The sequence below is a fragment of the Aedes albopictus genome, chromosome 2, assembly GCF_035046485.1.
Source record: "Aedes albopictus strain Foshan chromosome 2, AalbF5, whole genome shotgun sequence".
In the NCBI taxonomy this organism is placed as follows: domain Eukaryota; kingdom Metazoa; phylum Arthropoda; class Insecta; order Diptera; family Culicidae; genus Aedes; species Aedes albopictus.
Window position 1 is genome coordinate 10,636,699 of NC_085137.1, and position 15,745 is coordinate 10,652,443.

General features: G+C 43.6%; 1 protein-coding gene across 2 annotated transcripts; it reads right to left on the reverse strand.

Annotated features, from left to right (window-relative positions):
* Positions 1–9,882: 9,882 nt before the first annotated feature.
* On the reverse strand, positions 9,883–12,058 carry LOC109398346 (epsilon-sarcoglycan). Of its 2 annotated transcripts, XM_019670695.3 has the most exons (5): positions 11,068–12,058; positions 10,764–11,005; positions 10,595–10,657; positions 10,364–10,510; positions 9,883–10,301 (listed from the first exon to the last, which is right to left on the reverse strand). In XM_019670695.3, the coding sequence occupies exons 1-5, from the start codon at positions 11,806–11,808 to the stop codon at positions 10,160–10,162; spliced, it is 1,335 nt and encodes a 444-aa protein (XP_019526240.3). In that variant the 5' UTR covers positions 11,809–12,058; the 3' UTR covers positions 9,883–10,159. The 2 variants fall into 2 exon arrangements, with proteins under 2 accessions (XP_019526240.3, XP_019526241.3); XM_019670696.3 differs by lacking the exon at positions 10,595–10,657 and having other exon boundaries at positions 10,364–10,492; positions 11,068–12,057.
* Positions 12,059–15,745: the final 3,687 nt, after the last annotated feature.

Genomic DNA, 15,745 nt, shown 5'->3' on the forward strand with positions numbered 1-15,745 from the left:
TGCCATCTCTCCACAACAATTGTACCTACCAACAATACTGCAGCCATTCACGTACCTGAAGGTTCGACGCTACCCGAGCGTTCAACGCTACCTAACTTCCAACAAAGCGGTCCAACATTTGCGTGAACCGCTCGATCGGCCACCGCGGAGGCGCATAACAGCTACAGAAGAAGACCCCGTTTACTTTGGCGACCACGAAGCCGTCATAGGTAGTAGACACCAATTCCTGCACGGGGTATTTACCCGTCGTCCATATCGCCGCCATTTTCCTGGTCCCATCCGAGACCCAGTTGCCGTTGCCGGCGGGTACTTGGTATGGGTCCGAAATGATGGCGATATCCGTCTCCCACTCAGAAACCGCCTGACAAAGCAGTTGCTGAGCCGCATCACAGTGGTTCAGGTTCAGCTGCGTTACCTGCACTGTGATTTGTTGTTCACTGCGGCTTTCTTGAAGGCCGGGCACCCTGGACCACCCATCGGATGTCTGTTTTTCGAGGATTTCCCGGTACAGATCATGCAGATGGGCGGACTCGTGCAGCTTTGGGCCTTATGACCTTTAGCGCCGCATCGCCTACACAGTTTGCGCCTGTCGGGGCCTTTGCAGTCCTACGACTTGTGTCCTGGTTCCAGACACCTGAAGCAAACCTCTGGTGGCTCGTGGAATGTCAGGTGACATACACACCAACCCACCTTTATGCTCCCTACTTTAACGGACTTTTTGACGTCCGCCACAGGTAGCTGAACCAAAGCTATCTGTGTCCCTGCTGGCCCTCTCCGTAGCTTAACGGCTGCGGCGGCCACCTGCACATTGCACTGTTGCCGCAGTGCCGTGACGAGCTCTTCCACTTCGGTGATCTCGTCAATGTCCTTGACCTTCAGAGTCGCCTCATGTGTCAGAGCCCTCACCTGCACACCCTCACCAAGGACCTCTTCTGTCAGCCTCTTATAGGTGGCGCCCTTGTGCTCCTTCTGGCGCTTCAGCTCCAGGATCATCTCGCCCGTACGAGTACGTCTAATACTGCGTACGTCGGCTCCAAGACCCTCAAGCTTGGCGTCGCTTCGCATCGTCTTCAAGACGTCCGAGTACTTGGACTGTTCCGTCTTGATGACGATAGCGTCGCCTTTCTCGCGCCTGGCACCTGCCCTCGTACGCCTTAGCTTGGCGTCCTGCACTACTACCTGCGGATTCGCCTTCTTCTTCTTCTTCCGCTCTACCTTCGTCCAAGGGAGGTCCTCCCCTTGGATCGCCCTACTCTGTGGCTGTTGAGGGCCCACCAGCGGTCGCAACCCCTTGTTCCCATCGTTCCGGGACGGGGCAGCCTTTTCAGGCCCACCCTTCCCAGCTTTCCGGGAACCCTGGCTAGGGTCCGACCTGCCGGCATTATTACCGACTTTCGGGGTAATGATTCGCCTGGCCTTGCGGGCACCGCCAGACAGCTCCTCGCCTGACGGCTGCCTCGCCCGCTTCTGCGATTGCTTGCTCCGTTTGTCGCGAGCAGTCACTTCCACCTTGTTCGGACTTCCTGCGAAGGAGAGGCCTCCGTTTGGGTAAACTTCGGCACTTTCTCAATTGCAGGCTCCGCTGGTGTAGCAGTCAGCAACGCGAGTGCCGCGTGCTCCTGCTTGGCATCGTCGATCGACACCCTATGTCGAAGCAAGGCCGTTTTAAGGTCCTTGCTTATTGTGAGGATCTGGATCTGCGCTGTGGAATTGCCCGGAGGCACGATGGGCGTGTGCTCCTAATGCAGGTCTGCTGAGAGAAGTGTGGCCTCCACTGGAGAGTTGGATTCTCCTGCGTTGTCCAACACGTCCGGTGTGTTCGATTGCCGATCGAAGAAGAGGCAAAGTCATGGCCTGCCTTGCGCTTGTCTTCACTGCATTGACAGTTGGGCGGTTGGCGTCACTCGGGCCGTTAGTGGGATTAGGGCAACACAATCAACACGCTAAGTACAAGTTACTCACTGAGCATCACATGCCACACACTTATGTTCGACGCAAAGTCGATTATTTTGCCAAGCTGCTGCTCAGCCACCTCTATTGCGGACCGTCCATTGGATTCTTGGTTGACGGCCCTCAACAACCACGCTCCGTCCATAACCTCCACCGGCTGGCTTGCCGGGAAGTGGACCGGAGCACCCACGCTTGAGCTGCGTACGCAACTCCCAGCGCCTATCTCCTCACTTCTCCTTGTCGGAGATCTCATCAACCCGCTTCTTGCAAAGGGGTTTATCGCACCGCTACTTCCACCTAAATTTCGAATTTTAGAATTTTTGCTCATTTTTTCATCGCACGAGTTGCACGGGAAAGAATGTCCACCACGCCAGAGCCCTGCATTAACGCGGTAAGGGACAGCTTACTGTGGGGGGTGCTCAGGTACCCCACAGGCTCCGTTAAGGATCGAGCATCTTTTTCACCCCCTCGATCACTCATTTCTCAGCACGGGTCGCTTGACACCTTGAATTGCGGTTAGTAGTCCTATCCAGCTTTTTACGCTATGATGAGGGGTGATTCAATTTTGACAATTCTTGCCGACAGCCCTTGCAGCATCAGAACTTATCAGAGTAGCCAAGAATGTCAGTTCAACTCCAGCAAAATGTCAAAATTTTTCACTGTTGATGTTTTGAAGTTTTTCCTTGAGTTTTTCTGTAGATATTGAATATTTAAAAGCTTTTTCTTTAATTTTAGATACGTGATAGCCGCCATTATTTTTAGTACCGAAACCAATGGAGTAGAACATGTAGAGGACGTCGAGAATCCGAATGATTTTGATCCAATGATTGCAACTTTATAAACCCACAGCAAACCCAATTTGCGCGGGAACGAACAAATTCTGTACACTCGTATAGCTCTGGCAGGGTGAATATTCGAAATCCTCGGTCTATTTTTTTAGTTTCTGGTGTCGTCCCACAAAATTGGAACGTTTTTCTAGTTCTAAGTAATTGCATAAATTAGATTTAGGTTATTAAAAATTAAAATTCTCTATCAAAACCACTCCGTGCGTGAAACGCAGATGAAATAAGGTTTCCAAAGTAATACTTGTAGTGAATAATATGTATTCTTGATTAGAATATGTTAAGCGTGTTTTCAGATGTAGTGAATAACTTGGTGAATAATGTGTGTACTTGATTGGAATAAGTTATCCGTGTTTTTTGGCCGTACTAGAACGACTGTGACATGCATTGATGGTTATGATGATGGGTCGGAGTTGTATGCGTGCGCTTGCTTTGTCGATGATTGCCTTGCGATTCATGTTGAGGAAGACGAATGAAAAGGAAAGAAACAGATAGACTTGAATGAGGAAATGCGACAGGTTGATTGATGCGATATGCAAGCTGGAGGATGGAAAAGCGTGCGAGAGAACGGGATGCGATGAATGAGGTTTCGGCTAGCATAAGGAAAGTGTGGGTGAGAGGAAGACAGCGATAGATTTGGAACTGGGTCTGGAAGAAACGCGTATGAAGCTTTTGGATTTGACCGGCATTCTGTTGACGATTTTATCGGCGAATGGACGCGTGGGCGCGAGTGAAATTTTGTTATTAGGTTTTTCGGTTCGGACGATTGAAAAATGGCAGTGTATACTACAATACTGTATTTAACGTTTCCCCTACCAACCTTTCCCGCAACTTCGCTGTTCCGGAATGAAATAGGCAAATTCAATTAATCGATTCTGGAACTACATTTTCACTGGGAACCTGACATTGAAAAAAAAATCGCATTGCAAGACTTCTGAACAATTGCAACATTTTTATTCGTTTAATGTAAAGAACGGAACTGCCGAGTGGTGTAAAGAATAGATATTTCACCAATGGAAAATAACAGCAAATAACAGTTTAGACTTCCTTATTATTTATTGCACCACTCTCACTAAACACACGCTATAGTTTTTCATCGACCAACTTGTTCGGTTCACTTCTACTAACTGACTTCCCAACCCTCAGCCTTCTATGTTCTCTCTCAACACCTATCTGTATTCATATTGATATGCTACAAGTGGGATGATGATTAACACAAAATCATTTGGCGCAGGCCCCAGGACTTCCGTCCCTGCTGCCCCAAAAACAGTGCTGTAATGGATCATTACGCAACGCAAATCAGTGCTGTAATGAACCATTACAGCACTGCTGATTTGGTGTGGGAAAGTAGGCCTTTTCCTGTCAGATTCGCGTGAGGTAAAACAGCCTATTACGATGAGAAATTGAAAAAAAAAACGGTTTACTGAGTTTTTTCACATTTGTGGAAGTGTGCAGTGAAGTACATGAAGAGGCCGCATACAAGCAACTAAATACAAACAGACGTATCACTTGGTACAAATTGCGATAAAAATCATCGTCACGAAAATATAATCGCCCAATGCTAATCAGGCTGTGTCACGCAAACCACTCAGTAGGTGGCGGTAGTGAGCAAACGTCAAACAGCAGCAAAAAGATGCGAGCGCCGTGACCGAGCGATTTGCGAACTACAAAATATTTGAACTAACAGTTAAAAAGGGTAACGATGAGAAGTGAGTAGAGTGAGACGTCTGTTTGTCTGTGAACTAAAGCTGGATCTACGAACCATGAGTTCATAGATCGACCGCCCATTTTTTTTTTGTTTTTGTAAAAACTTTGTAAACGAGCACCAGCGCATTCGTTTCGACCAGGCCCCTGGCATCAATGAAATATATCGTAGCCAACATCTAACTGCCTTATACTCATATTCGTGCAAATTGAAACGAACGTGTAATCAACAAACGCAGCTTTTGTTTGATGTTGTGAGCCACACACGAAATCACATTCACAATGCGTGTTTGTTGGGTTGCTTTATTCAACTAATCGCATGCTCCTTATACCGTACAATAATATTAACGCGGGTTTGAAGTGTTTTGTGATCATAACAGGTGGAAAAATGATTCCAAAAACTGATCAACAAACCAAAATAAACGTTAAACAAAAAATTGTTGATGTTTTCGCATTTGACAGTGGGCGCTATTTATTAGCGCCCAGGACATCCTGTCTACCATGATTCCAATGCATTGATATAGGCCGTGTCAGGGGCCTGGTTTCGACCACGGAATCTCACATCCTCAGGCCCACCGTGAGTAAGGATGCCGAATTCGGGGAACTAAAGGCGGTAGAGGCCAGCTCCAACCATAGCGTGAGTCAAAGAGCACGGGAACATAGAAGAATTAGTGCGTCAAGCTATCAAATTATCGAAAAACTTCTGTCATGTAAAACACCGCAGCATATTCACGACGAAAACTATCTAAACACGACGAGACCTAAAACGGTGAACTACTTACAGGAACTGCCAGGTGGAGTGCTCTTCCCTCAGTGGCAAATTTCCAAATGTCAAAATGCACCGGTACCCCGGAGGATGACGAAGGAGTTTCTCGCTGGGCAATGTAAAAGTCAAGCCGTCCTTGAGGCTGCCTACAAGCCACCGGAAAAGCACTACTTAGCTGGTAATAAATCAGCGCAGGCTTCAAGGACACACCACACGAAACCTAGTAGCTACTAGGTACCCAAGTCTGAGCGATAAGTATCAAGCTCCTCGCCTGTTTATACCTGTACCTACTTATGTTGGCTTATCCCCAACTCTATCGGATGGCACCATGCCCCCTGGCACGGAGGAAGTCTTGCTCCAACATTTACTGCCCCCACTCGCATAACAGTCCCATCTTTGCTGGGTTTCCTATTCATATGGGACTATTATGCGAGTGAGGGCAGTTTAGGCATCCCAACCCGGGCGGTAAACTCCACAGAAGCCCTCATCAACCAACACAACCAGCCATACCCCCTTCTCTACTGACCCCTTTAGTGAATCGTATACAGTTGCCTATCACTGGAAAAGCCTCCCACTACCGAGCCTTCCCCGCTCCTACCCCCGTTTGCCATCCAGTGGAATATAAAAAGACTTTTCCTCAATCTGCATGACCTGGAGATGTTGGTATATGGCCTAGAACCCACGGTACTGGCGTTAAAGGAGATCCATCGAGTCAAGCCTAACACGATGAAGAACACTCTGGGGAAGCAGTAGATACCAGTGCTTCTCCAAAAAGTGTATCTAACTTATGCAAGCGGCCCAGTGGCGTAGCCTTGGGCGTAGCCAGAAATTGTCTCTGGGAGAGGTTTTCAACGGTCAATGATACCATTTTTGATTTGATACTTACATTTTATTTATAAACAGTAATGAGCAATTGTATTCGTAGTTTGAAAATAGCGGCGCATCCGAAAAATTTTTTCGTCGCAAAGCGCTTTATACTGAAAATTTGTTCCACAAATTTTGGCTCTGGGGGGGGGGGGGGGGTTTAACCATAAAGGGGTCAACGAGAAGAAACGGTCATAGTAGTTGGGAACCTACTTTGAAGGGAGAATTGACTGATACGTGGTGATATAAAGACGCTGTTTCAGAGCGCAAGTAATTGAAGAATTAGATTTTCTGTTCATCATCTGATCGTGGTTTATTGAATCCAGGATTGAATCATACTTTCACGGACAGAAAATTGTTCACATTGAACTAAAAATAGTGATTGTTGATATTACATACACAAATATCTTTGAAATCATGTAATATATTGTTATTTTTACAATTTTCTTCCATTTAAATTTAAATTTATTTCTGTTTGTTTTTACAATATAAAGCTTTATGGAAAAAAATGTAGAAACAAAAATATGTTTATTATTGATTATACAAGAGTCCATTTGAATCTATCTTTAATTCAGCTGCCCTGTCCCTCGGATAAAAAAGTATTGTGAATATTAAAATAATTGACATGAATTCAATAAGATTTATTTTAATTGGTGAGCACACTAACGTCGATTCCCTCGCGAGCTGGATCTTGTTTACGTTTAACTGTCAAAGTGTGTTTGTTTCAATTATTAATTAAAGAAACGAAAAAAAGTGTTTGAATAAGAAATATTGGACAGGTACGCAACAATTATTATTATTAAATACAAATTTTTTGAATAATTTTGTAGACCAACGGAGTAATCGAAAATTAACGACTTTCAGGAGTTGCGCTGATGCAAAAACTTACTCAGAAGGTGGTAAAACATCTTTGACTAATGCAGAACCCTAGTCTATTTGTTTTCTTTTGGTGAGTATACAAATAATAAACAATCTACTGAATAACTTTAGATCATAAAAAAAATCATAATATAAAGATTATTATTAGTCTTAGAAATATAATTTGATTTCAGCTCCTGTCTGTACCTATGCAGATTCCACTACGTCGCGTCCACTACTTGGTCCGCTGGATATGTATCCGGACCGATCCGGACAAATAAATAAAAAGGTACATCATGATGCTGATCAAAAATCTTTATACTTAGCGACTAACATTGGCATTGAAAAATAAAATGAGAACAAAAATAAGAAATAATCATGTGTAAATAATAATATTATGCTCTTATTTTCAATAAACCATACGATAGAAAGTAAAATCAATTTATGTTAAAATCAACAATCCTATTTTAATTTGCACCTGTCAAACAACGAAAGTCGATGGTAGAATCTATCATAATTGCTTACTTTCAACAATCAATCTTCACTTAAAAACAAACAGACTGGATTGTATAAACAATAATATTTATTTTTGGGGCCAGAACAAAGTGAAATTTTGATTGAATTTAAGTCAAGTATTGTTGTTTTTACCAGACATTTTTCTGCGTGTTGGATACGAGCTAGACCCTACATCGCTGTATGCATGCGCTCAAAACTTTCGACAGTTATTACCACGCGTCGAAGTCGAACGCCGCGGCTCAACATCGAGCAACTTCGTAACGTAGAAGTGGCTCAAGACTACGCGCAGCAGTTAGCAGTAGCCCTACCAACGGAAGAGCAGCTTGGCGCAGCTACACTTGAAGATGGCTGGAGGGACATCCGATCCGCCATAGGTAGTACCTCGGCTACAGCACTACCCAGTCAACCAGTAATCGTATAAGATGTTGTATAAAATGTTAAAGTAGAGGCCATATACGTACATTTTACATGCGCCTAAATGGAGGCATGTATGCATATGGCCTCCACTTTATCATCTTATGCAACAGCTTGTACGATTACTGGTTGTCTGGGTAGGCTCCGCGACTCCGAATCACAGAAACGACTGGTACGATGGCGAATGTGAACAGTTGAAAAACGAGAAGAATGCAGCATGGGCGAGAATGCTGCAACACCGTACGAGAGCGAATGAGGCACGTTACAAACAGGCACGGAACAGGCAGAACTCAGTCTTCCGGATTAAGAAGCGCCAGCAGGAAGAACGAGATCGCGAAGCGATGGAAGAGCTGTACCGCGCTGAGGACACACGAAAGTTCTACGAGAAGCTGAACCGCTCGCGCAGAGGCTTTGTGCCACAAGCCGACATGTGCCGAGATAATCACGGGAATATTCTCACGAGCGAGCGTGAGGTGGTCGAGAGGTGGCGGCAGCATTACGATGAGCACCTCAATGGCGACGTTGCAAGTACCGAAGGGGGCGTGGTAACATATCTTGGAGTATGTGCACAGGACGAAAGACTTCCGGCCCCTGTCCTCCAAGAGATTGAGGAGGAGGTTGGCCGGTTGAAAAACAACAAAGCCGCTGGAGCAGATCAACTACCAAGCGAGCTTCTAAAATACGGTGGAGAAACACTGGTGAGAGCACTACACTGGGTCATTACTAAGATTTGGGAGGAGGAAGTATTACCGGAGGAATGGATGGAAGGTATCGTGTGTCCCATCTACAAAATGGGCGACAAGTTGGATTGCGGAAACTACCGCGCGATAACACTACTGAGCGCTGCCTACAAGATACTCTCTCAAATTTTATGTATGTCGCCGTCTATCACCGATTGCAAGAGAGTTCGTGGGGCAATATCAAGCTGGATTTATGGGTGAACGCGCTACAATGGACCAGATGTTCGCCATCCGCCAGGTGTTGCAGAAATGTCGCGAATACAACGTGCCTACACATCACTTGTTCATCGATTTCAAATCGGCGTATGATACAATCGATCGAGAACAGCTATGGCAGATTATGCACGAATACGGATTCCCAGATAAACTGATTCTATTGATCAAGGTGACGATGGATTGAGTGATGTGCGTTGTTCGAGTATCAGGGACAGGGATACTCTCGAGTCCTTTCGAATTTCGCAGAGGGTTACGGCAAGGTGACGGTCTTTCGTCCTTGCTGTTCAACATTGCGTTAGAAGGTGTAGTTAGGAAGAGCGGGGATTTTCACGAAGTCCGTTCAGCTGCTTGGTTTCGCTGATGATATTGATATTATTGCTCGTCAATTTGAGACGATGGCGGAAACGTACATCCGACTAAAGAGAGAAGCCAGGTGAATCGAATTAGTCATTAATGTGTCGAAGACAAAGTACATGATGGCAAAGGGCTCCATGGAGGAACCAACGCGTCCGCCACCCCGAATTTATATCGACGGTGATGAAATCGAGGCGGTTGAAGAATTCGTGTACTTGGGCTCACTGGTGACCGCCGACAACGACACCAACAGAGAAATTCAGAGGCGCATTGTGGCAGGAAATCGTGCTTACTTCGGACTCCACAGAACTCTACGATCGAATAAAGATCGCCGTAACACGAAGTTAACCATCTACAAAACGCTGATTAGACCGGTCGTCCTCTATGGGCACGAAACATGGACCCTACGTGCAGAGGACCAACGCGCCCATGGAGTTTTCGAACGGAAGGTATTGCGTACCATCTTCGAAGGAGTGCAGATGGAAGACGAGACTTGGAGGAGGCGAATGGATCTGTCACTGCCATAAATAGATCGTAAAGACCTTAATTGATAGATGTTCTCTCGCAAGTACAAAACTCTTCAAAACCCTGGCATTCTTATTACTGTTGTTGCCATTAGGTAGCCGTTGAAAACTGTAACAGGACTAAGACATCAGAATGATGAGTTGCACAAATCGCAAACAAGAACTTTATTGTATCATACTTATCGAAAACATGGGGTGTTTCTTAGATATGTCAGTTTTTATTATTGGGAGATTGCTATTTTTATGGTCGATTCTTACACATTCGTATCATGGAAGTTTTTTCAGTTAGTACGTTCAAGTGATAACGATTTCTGTGAATGTTACTACTATTTTTTACTAATATCTTGTCGATTGATAATTCATGATCGCAGTATCGCCGATTCAGCAGAACAAAACCCGAGGCTCCACCGGTCATATGTCCACTCCGATCGGGGCCTTCCGCTGCATGGTGGAACTGTTCGATCCACCCGTCGGTTTGTATGGTGGCGGTTTCGGACGCAGATAGGAATTTCCAATCCTGGGACTGCCATCGCGATAGTAGCTCTCCGAGGGGCTGTCAAATGAAGAAATGATGAATCTTAAAAAAAAAAAAAAAAGAGTTGTAAACTGAGATACCTCGTGGATCTAAGACTGAGATTTTCCTCCGGCGGAGGAGCATCCTTCAAGCTCTTGAGTGTTCCAGTCGGTTGAACAGGTTGAGAGTACTGAACCATTTGCACCGGTTGGGCAGGACGGTATTCATGTCTGTAAGATTTTTTCAATCTATCAACGAAAGCGGTAATCTTGGATCTCGCGAAGAAATGCTCAACTACTTCAACAGAAACATTTCAGAACACAAGAAATCACCTGAAGAAATCTGTACAAATGTTAAAGAGAAAATCGAAATAATATTCTGAATCGTCGTCACGCCTACAAATTAATACGAGAAGAAAAATGAAATATAATAAACGAAAGATTACAAAAAAAACATCAAGAACAACAACATTAAAAGATAAAATTTTCGTTATCGTCTTACAACTTCTCGTGCTGGAAGCACAAGATCACCGTCAGCACCGACAACAGAACGGCAAAGATCATTCCGGGGATGGCAAACGACACGGCAAACTCGTCGCTGTAGTTTCGCTCCGGCACTTCGGACTTCATCGGAGCGTCCCATTTGTCCGACCGGCGGAGGTTGCTCAGCTCGGAACCCTTGGCCGGGCGATGGCTTTCGTGCGGATGATGGGGCATGGCCGTTATATCGTCATCTGCTGCGTGCTGTGGAAGATACCGATTAAGAACTTTGGTTTTACTTTTTACATATTTGTTAGCAACCTTACCAGTTTGAAAGCGCACCAATCCAGCTTGAATCCCGAGTTCTCGAACGTAGTCTGCACCGACGTCCTCTTATAATTGCACGACGCAATTTTGTACAGCGGTTTGACCTCCTCCTGCAGCTCCAACAATCTACCAGAAAAGTCAGCCCTGCTTCCAAGATGGACAACCACCCCCTCGCGCTGTTGCGGTCTCAATGGCAACCTGGCGCCCAGCTTAATGGCCGAATCCATGAATATAATGTGCAAATCCTGTCGACTCTCCTGCCACAGATCGTTCCGGAAGATGTTCTTCAAATTCTCGATCCGCCCCGGGTCCATCATGTGCACCCAGTTCAGGTTGTCGATCTTCATCTGGATCACGTTCCTCGGCGGGGGCTTCCGGTGCACCGACAGAATCTGCACCATCCGCTTCGTTTCGTAGGTTTGCTTGTTCAGCGCTATGATCTCAATGGGAACCTTTCGGTCGGCCACCTGTTCCGGGGGAGTTCCGTACAGGAACCCGGAGTGGTACTCAGTGCTGTACATGTACCGAACCCAGGAGGGCAGATCCGGATAGCCCTCGAGCGAAGCCCGGTACTGGAACTGCTCGGTCAAACCCTGGAAGGTCCAGTTGAACTTCCGCGGTTCCACCCTAATCGAGAACAGTTCGGATACGTACACCTTTTCCAACTCGTAGCTGGCCACCGAGGAACTTAGGGCGAGCATTCCGATCAACCCAAGAAATAAAATCGATTTTCCGAGCATTGTTATGGCTGGTTTTGTTGTTGCTTTTAGTGGCTTTTAGTAGGTCAATCCAAAATCCACTTCTGTGGGTGTGATCAGTGCTTCTTAGTAGATTCCTTCAAAGAAAAGATTCATACTAAACTTCACCGAATAACGACAAAACAAAGTCACTCCCAAATTTGTGCGAATTCCATAAATATTTTGAACATTACACTACATTGTATTTTCCTAGATGGAAAATGGAAGGAAAACTAGCACTTGACAGATGTGGAAAATTGTCGGGAAAGTCAACCCGCGGAGCGCATGCGTACGAGGTGCAATGTATTGCTACGCTTTCCACACGTGCTTTTGCTATTGCCGTTATTTATTTCGAGCTTATTCAATGATATCGTCTAGCCGGTTTGAGGAAAGCCATGATAATGTTGATAATAATGAATAAGTGAACTGAATTCTCCAAATCGTAATATGAAGGGCTACGGGGCGAAACTGAATTCCATGTTTTTGTTTAAACCATAAAATTTGCGGTAAAACTTGAAATACAGAACTATTGGAAAATAAATCAGATGATGATGATTAACCTGGGCTTGTTAGGGGAATATCTGTAAATAAAAAGAAAATCGCGTTAAGTACTGTTTCTTTGAATTCCACTAAGAATTTGCATCCTTTGACAGATACTTATTTCGACCTCAACTGTAAGGTCGTCTTCAGTGTCTTGTACTTGACTCGACTCGACTCGAAGTCGAGTCAAGTACAAGACACTGAAGACGACCTTACAGTTGAGGCCGAAATACGTATCTGTCAAAGGATGCACATTCTTAGTGGAATTCAAAGGAACAGTACATAACCCGATTTTCTTTTTACTTAATTAATTCAGATATAATTTTATAAATACGACAAACAACAAAATTGTGCTACTCCTTAACCCGTTAACGCCCAAGGTGTCTCACAATTTAAATCTTTGAATAAATTTGTTATCAAAGGTCAAGTTACAATAAAATTTGACGAAAAAAATGGAAGTCTATGGTGTAGTTCCAAAAAAATTTTTCATTGTAGGTCCTCAATATCTGATAATTTTCTCGAGTTCTATTTTAGCACAACTTTTACGCCATCGCTATGTTCTGATCCGTATAGATACAATACAGCTCTAAACAAGTGAGAGAGATGATAACCACTCAAAAGGAATAGAGAAAGGACTTATAAATTGGGGCAGAAATATGACCCAATGAAGTCCTAAAAGTATGCAATGCATGGTCCTTGTAATTTCATGTAGTTTCGACTACAGTGTTCAACATTTCTCATTTTTTTTAACAAATCAAATAAAGAGTGCTCACTATGTGTAGCATAACCAAACGTCAAAATACTGAAAAATTCAGATTTACACAGATAATGATTTCTAATGAAGTAATTGAGTTTTTCCTTCAGTACCCCACAAACTCTCTTTACGAACTTACCATACGTTAACTTTTCAGAAATGTTGCATGTTTAAAAGAAAATCATGTTAAGTACTGTTCCTTTTAATTTGTATCATTTGACAGATACGTATTTCAACCTCAACTATGATATCGTCTTCAGTGTCTCGTACTTACAGCCTGTAAGTTACAGGTATTCCACTAACACGCCCAGGTTCATCATCTTTCCATGTTTTAATATAAAACCAGAAATACGAGAAATACCCTACACGGCTTCGCCACTTATGCTTGTACTAGTCCATGATTTTTTATTCGTGAACAGTATGTGGGTTTTATGGTGTTATTCTGGGCACTATCAAAGTAACATCGAAAAGATGATGTGTTTTTTTTAAATTACATGAAAAAGGATAAACCACTCAAAAATTCAATTTTATTCGACCTACCAATTGTAATTTAGAATTACGTACAAAAGTCTGAAAAACATAACGCTGGGGGGAAGAACATTCCCGGTAGAAATCCCTGAAGGAATCCAGGGAGGATTTACTGAAATAATCACAGAAGAAATCCCGGGAGGAATTGCTGCATAAATTTCGAGCGAGGATCCCGGCTCGTAGAAAGAATTCCATTAGGATTCTCTGAATATGTTTCGACAGAACACTTTGAAAGTATCACGGGGACAAATTTCGTTCGTTTGAAACAAAATCATTCATGTTTACTCTGTGAACTGATAATTTTTTTTAAACTAAAATATTAATTTTCAAAACTAACTAAATTACATATTGATTTCTACAATACCCATTGAAGAGCCCCCCGTTCCGCCGTCAAGAAGATAAACAAAACTCTTAAGTTCCAGCTGCAGCATCAAACAAGATTTCCTCCTTCAAAAAAAGTCAAGTTTCCACGAAATCCCATTGATTTCGGGAGCGTATGTTATCTACATGATGCTGGCATTGAAAGTGGCATGCGGGAAGTGGGTTTTCCTAGAGAAGGAAATGACTTTGTAAATTTAATTGGAAAACATATATTTCCGTAGGGCCGACCTGCCACAAAAAAAAAACAAAAAAATTTACATTTGTTTCTAACAAAACCTGTCAGAAGATGCATGTTTGTTTCAAAAAATGAATTGAATTTGCTTCAAATGTGACGTTTGATTTGCTCCAAACAGTCTTATTTTAACTTGAAATATTTTTGATTTTACCATGCTTTTTTCTGCGTGATACTAAAATAAATCTGTGAAGTAATCCCAGCAGAAATCCATGAAAGAACGGTGATTGAAATTTCTGAAAGAATCCTTTCAGGTTTTTCTAAATAAATTCTGGCAAAAATCTCTGAAATTTTTCCTGAAGGAATCCCGTAAAGAATACCAGATGAAATCCTTGGAGAGATCATGATCATGATTCTTGATGACTGGTCCTGCCGATCAGAAGCTGAGCAGGTATTCCTGTAAGAACCATAGAAGATGTCTCTATGATCTAGGATTGCCTGAAAAAAAAATCTCCGAAGAAATCTATATTTTTTCGTATATTTTTTTTTCGGGAGGAATCCCCTAAAGAGTCACAGCAGGAATCCGGGAAGGAATCTCTGTAGGAATTCCAGCACAACCCAACAAACAAAAGTAGCTGCATAAGAGCTTATGAAATAAACGCTTATGTAAAAGTGGTTGATTAAGCTGTTATGCAGCAAAAATGTTAGTCCCCTTTGTTCTCTATTCCAACCCTCTATTCTACGCTCTATCATAACCTTCAACCCTACCACCTGCCCTACCCTCTACCCAATACTCTACCGTAACCACTGCCCTATCCTTTACCGTACCCTATAGTCTACATTGTGCTTAATCGTACCATCTTCCCTACTCTCTAACCTAACATTTTCCCACCCTCAACCCTACTCTCTATCCTACCCGCTTCCCTACCGTCTACCCTATCCTCTATCCTAACCTTCTACTCCACTCCGTCTACTCTATCCTTCATCCAAACCCTCTACCAGACCGTCTGCCCCACCATTTACCCTACCCACTACCCTACCATCTACCATGACCCTCTGCCCTTTTTCTCATAAAGCCCGATCGATAGATACTCGTATTGCATGGTATCATAGCTCAAATTACCATATTGTGGCCGCAATTGGATTTCAAAATGACGTCAAATATTGATTTTCAACTTCTACACATTAAGCCCGATCGATAGATACCCATATTGCATGGTATCATAGCTCAAACTACCATTCCGTGGCCACCATCTTGGAAATGGTCCACCATCTTAGATTTCAAAATGGCGTCGGATATTAATTTTTGAGTTCTACTCATGAAGCCCGATCGATAGATACCCATATTGCATGGTATAATTGCTCAAACTACCATTTCGTGGCCGCCATCTTGGATATGGTCCGCCATATTGGATAGAGAAATAGGTTCAAATATCGACTTTTGACTTCTACTCATGAAGCCCGATCGATAGATACTCAAATTGCATGGTATCATTGCTCAAACTACCATTCCGTGGCCGCCATCTTGGATTTCAAAATGGCGTCGGATATTAATTTTTTGAGTT

What these genes read in the sequence shown, in the direction of transcription:
- LOC109398346 (XM_019670695.3), bottom strand. Translation starts at nt 11,808, where the DNA reads ATGCTCGGAAAATCGATTTTATTTCTTGGGTTGATCGGAATGCTCGCC. An exon ending in ATTGGTGCGCTTTCAAACTG is followed by an intron (nt 11,006 to 11,067) that starts GTAAGGTTGCTA and finishes TATCTTCCACAG; the next exon opens with CACGCAGCAGATGACGATAT. An exon ending in ATTTGTACAGATTTCTTCAG is followed by an intron (nt 10,511 to 10,594) that starts GTGATTTCTTGT and finishes TTTCGTTGATAG; the next exon opens with ATTGAAAAAATCTTACAGAC.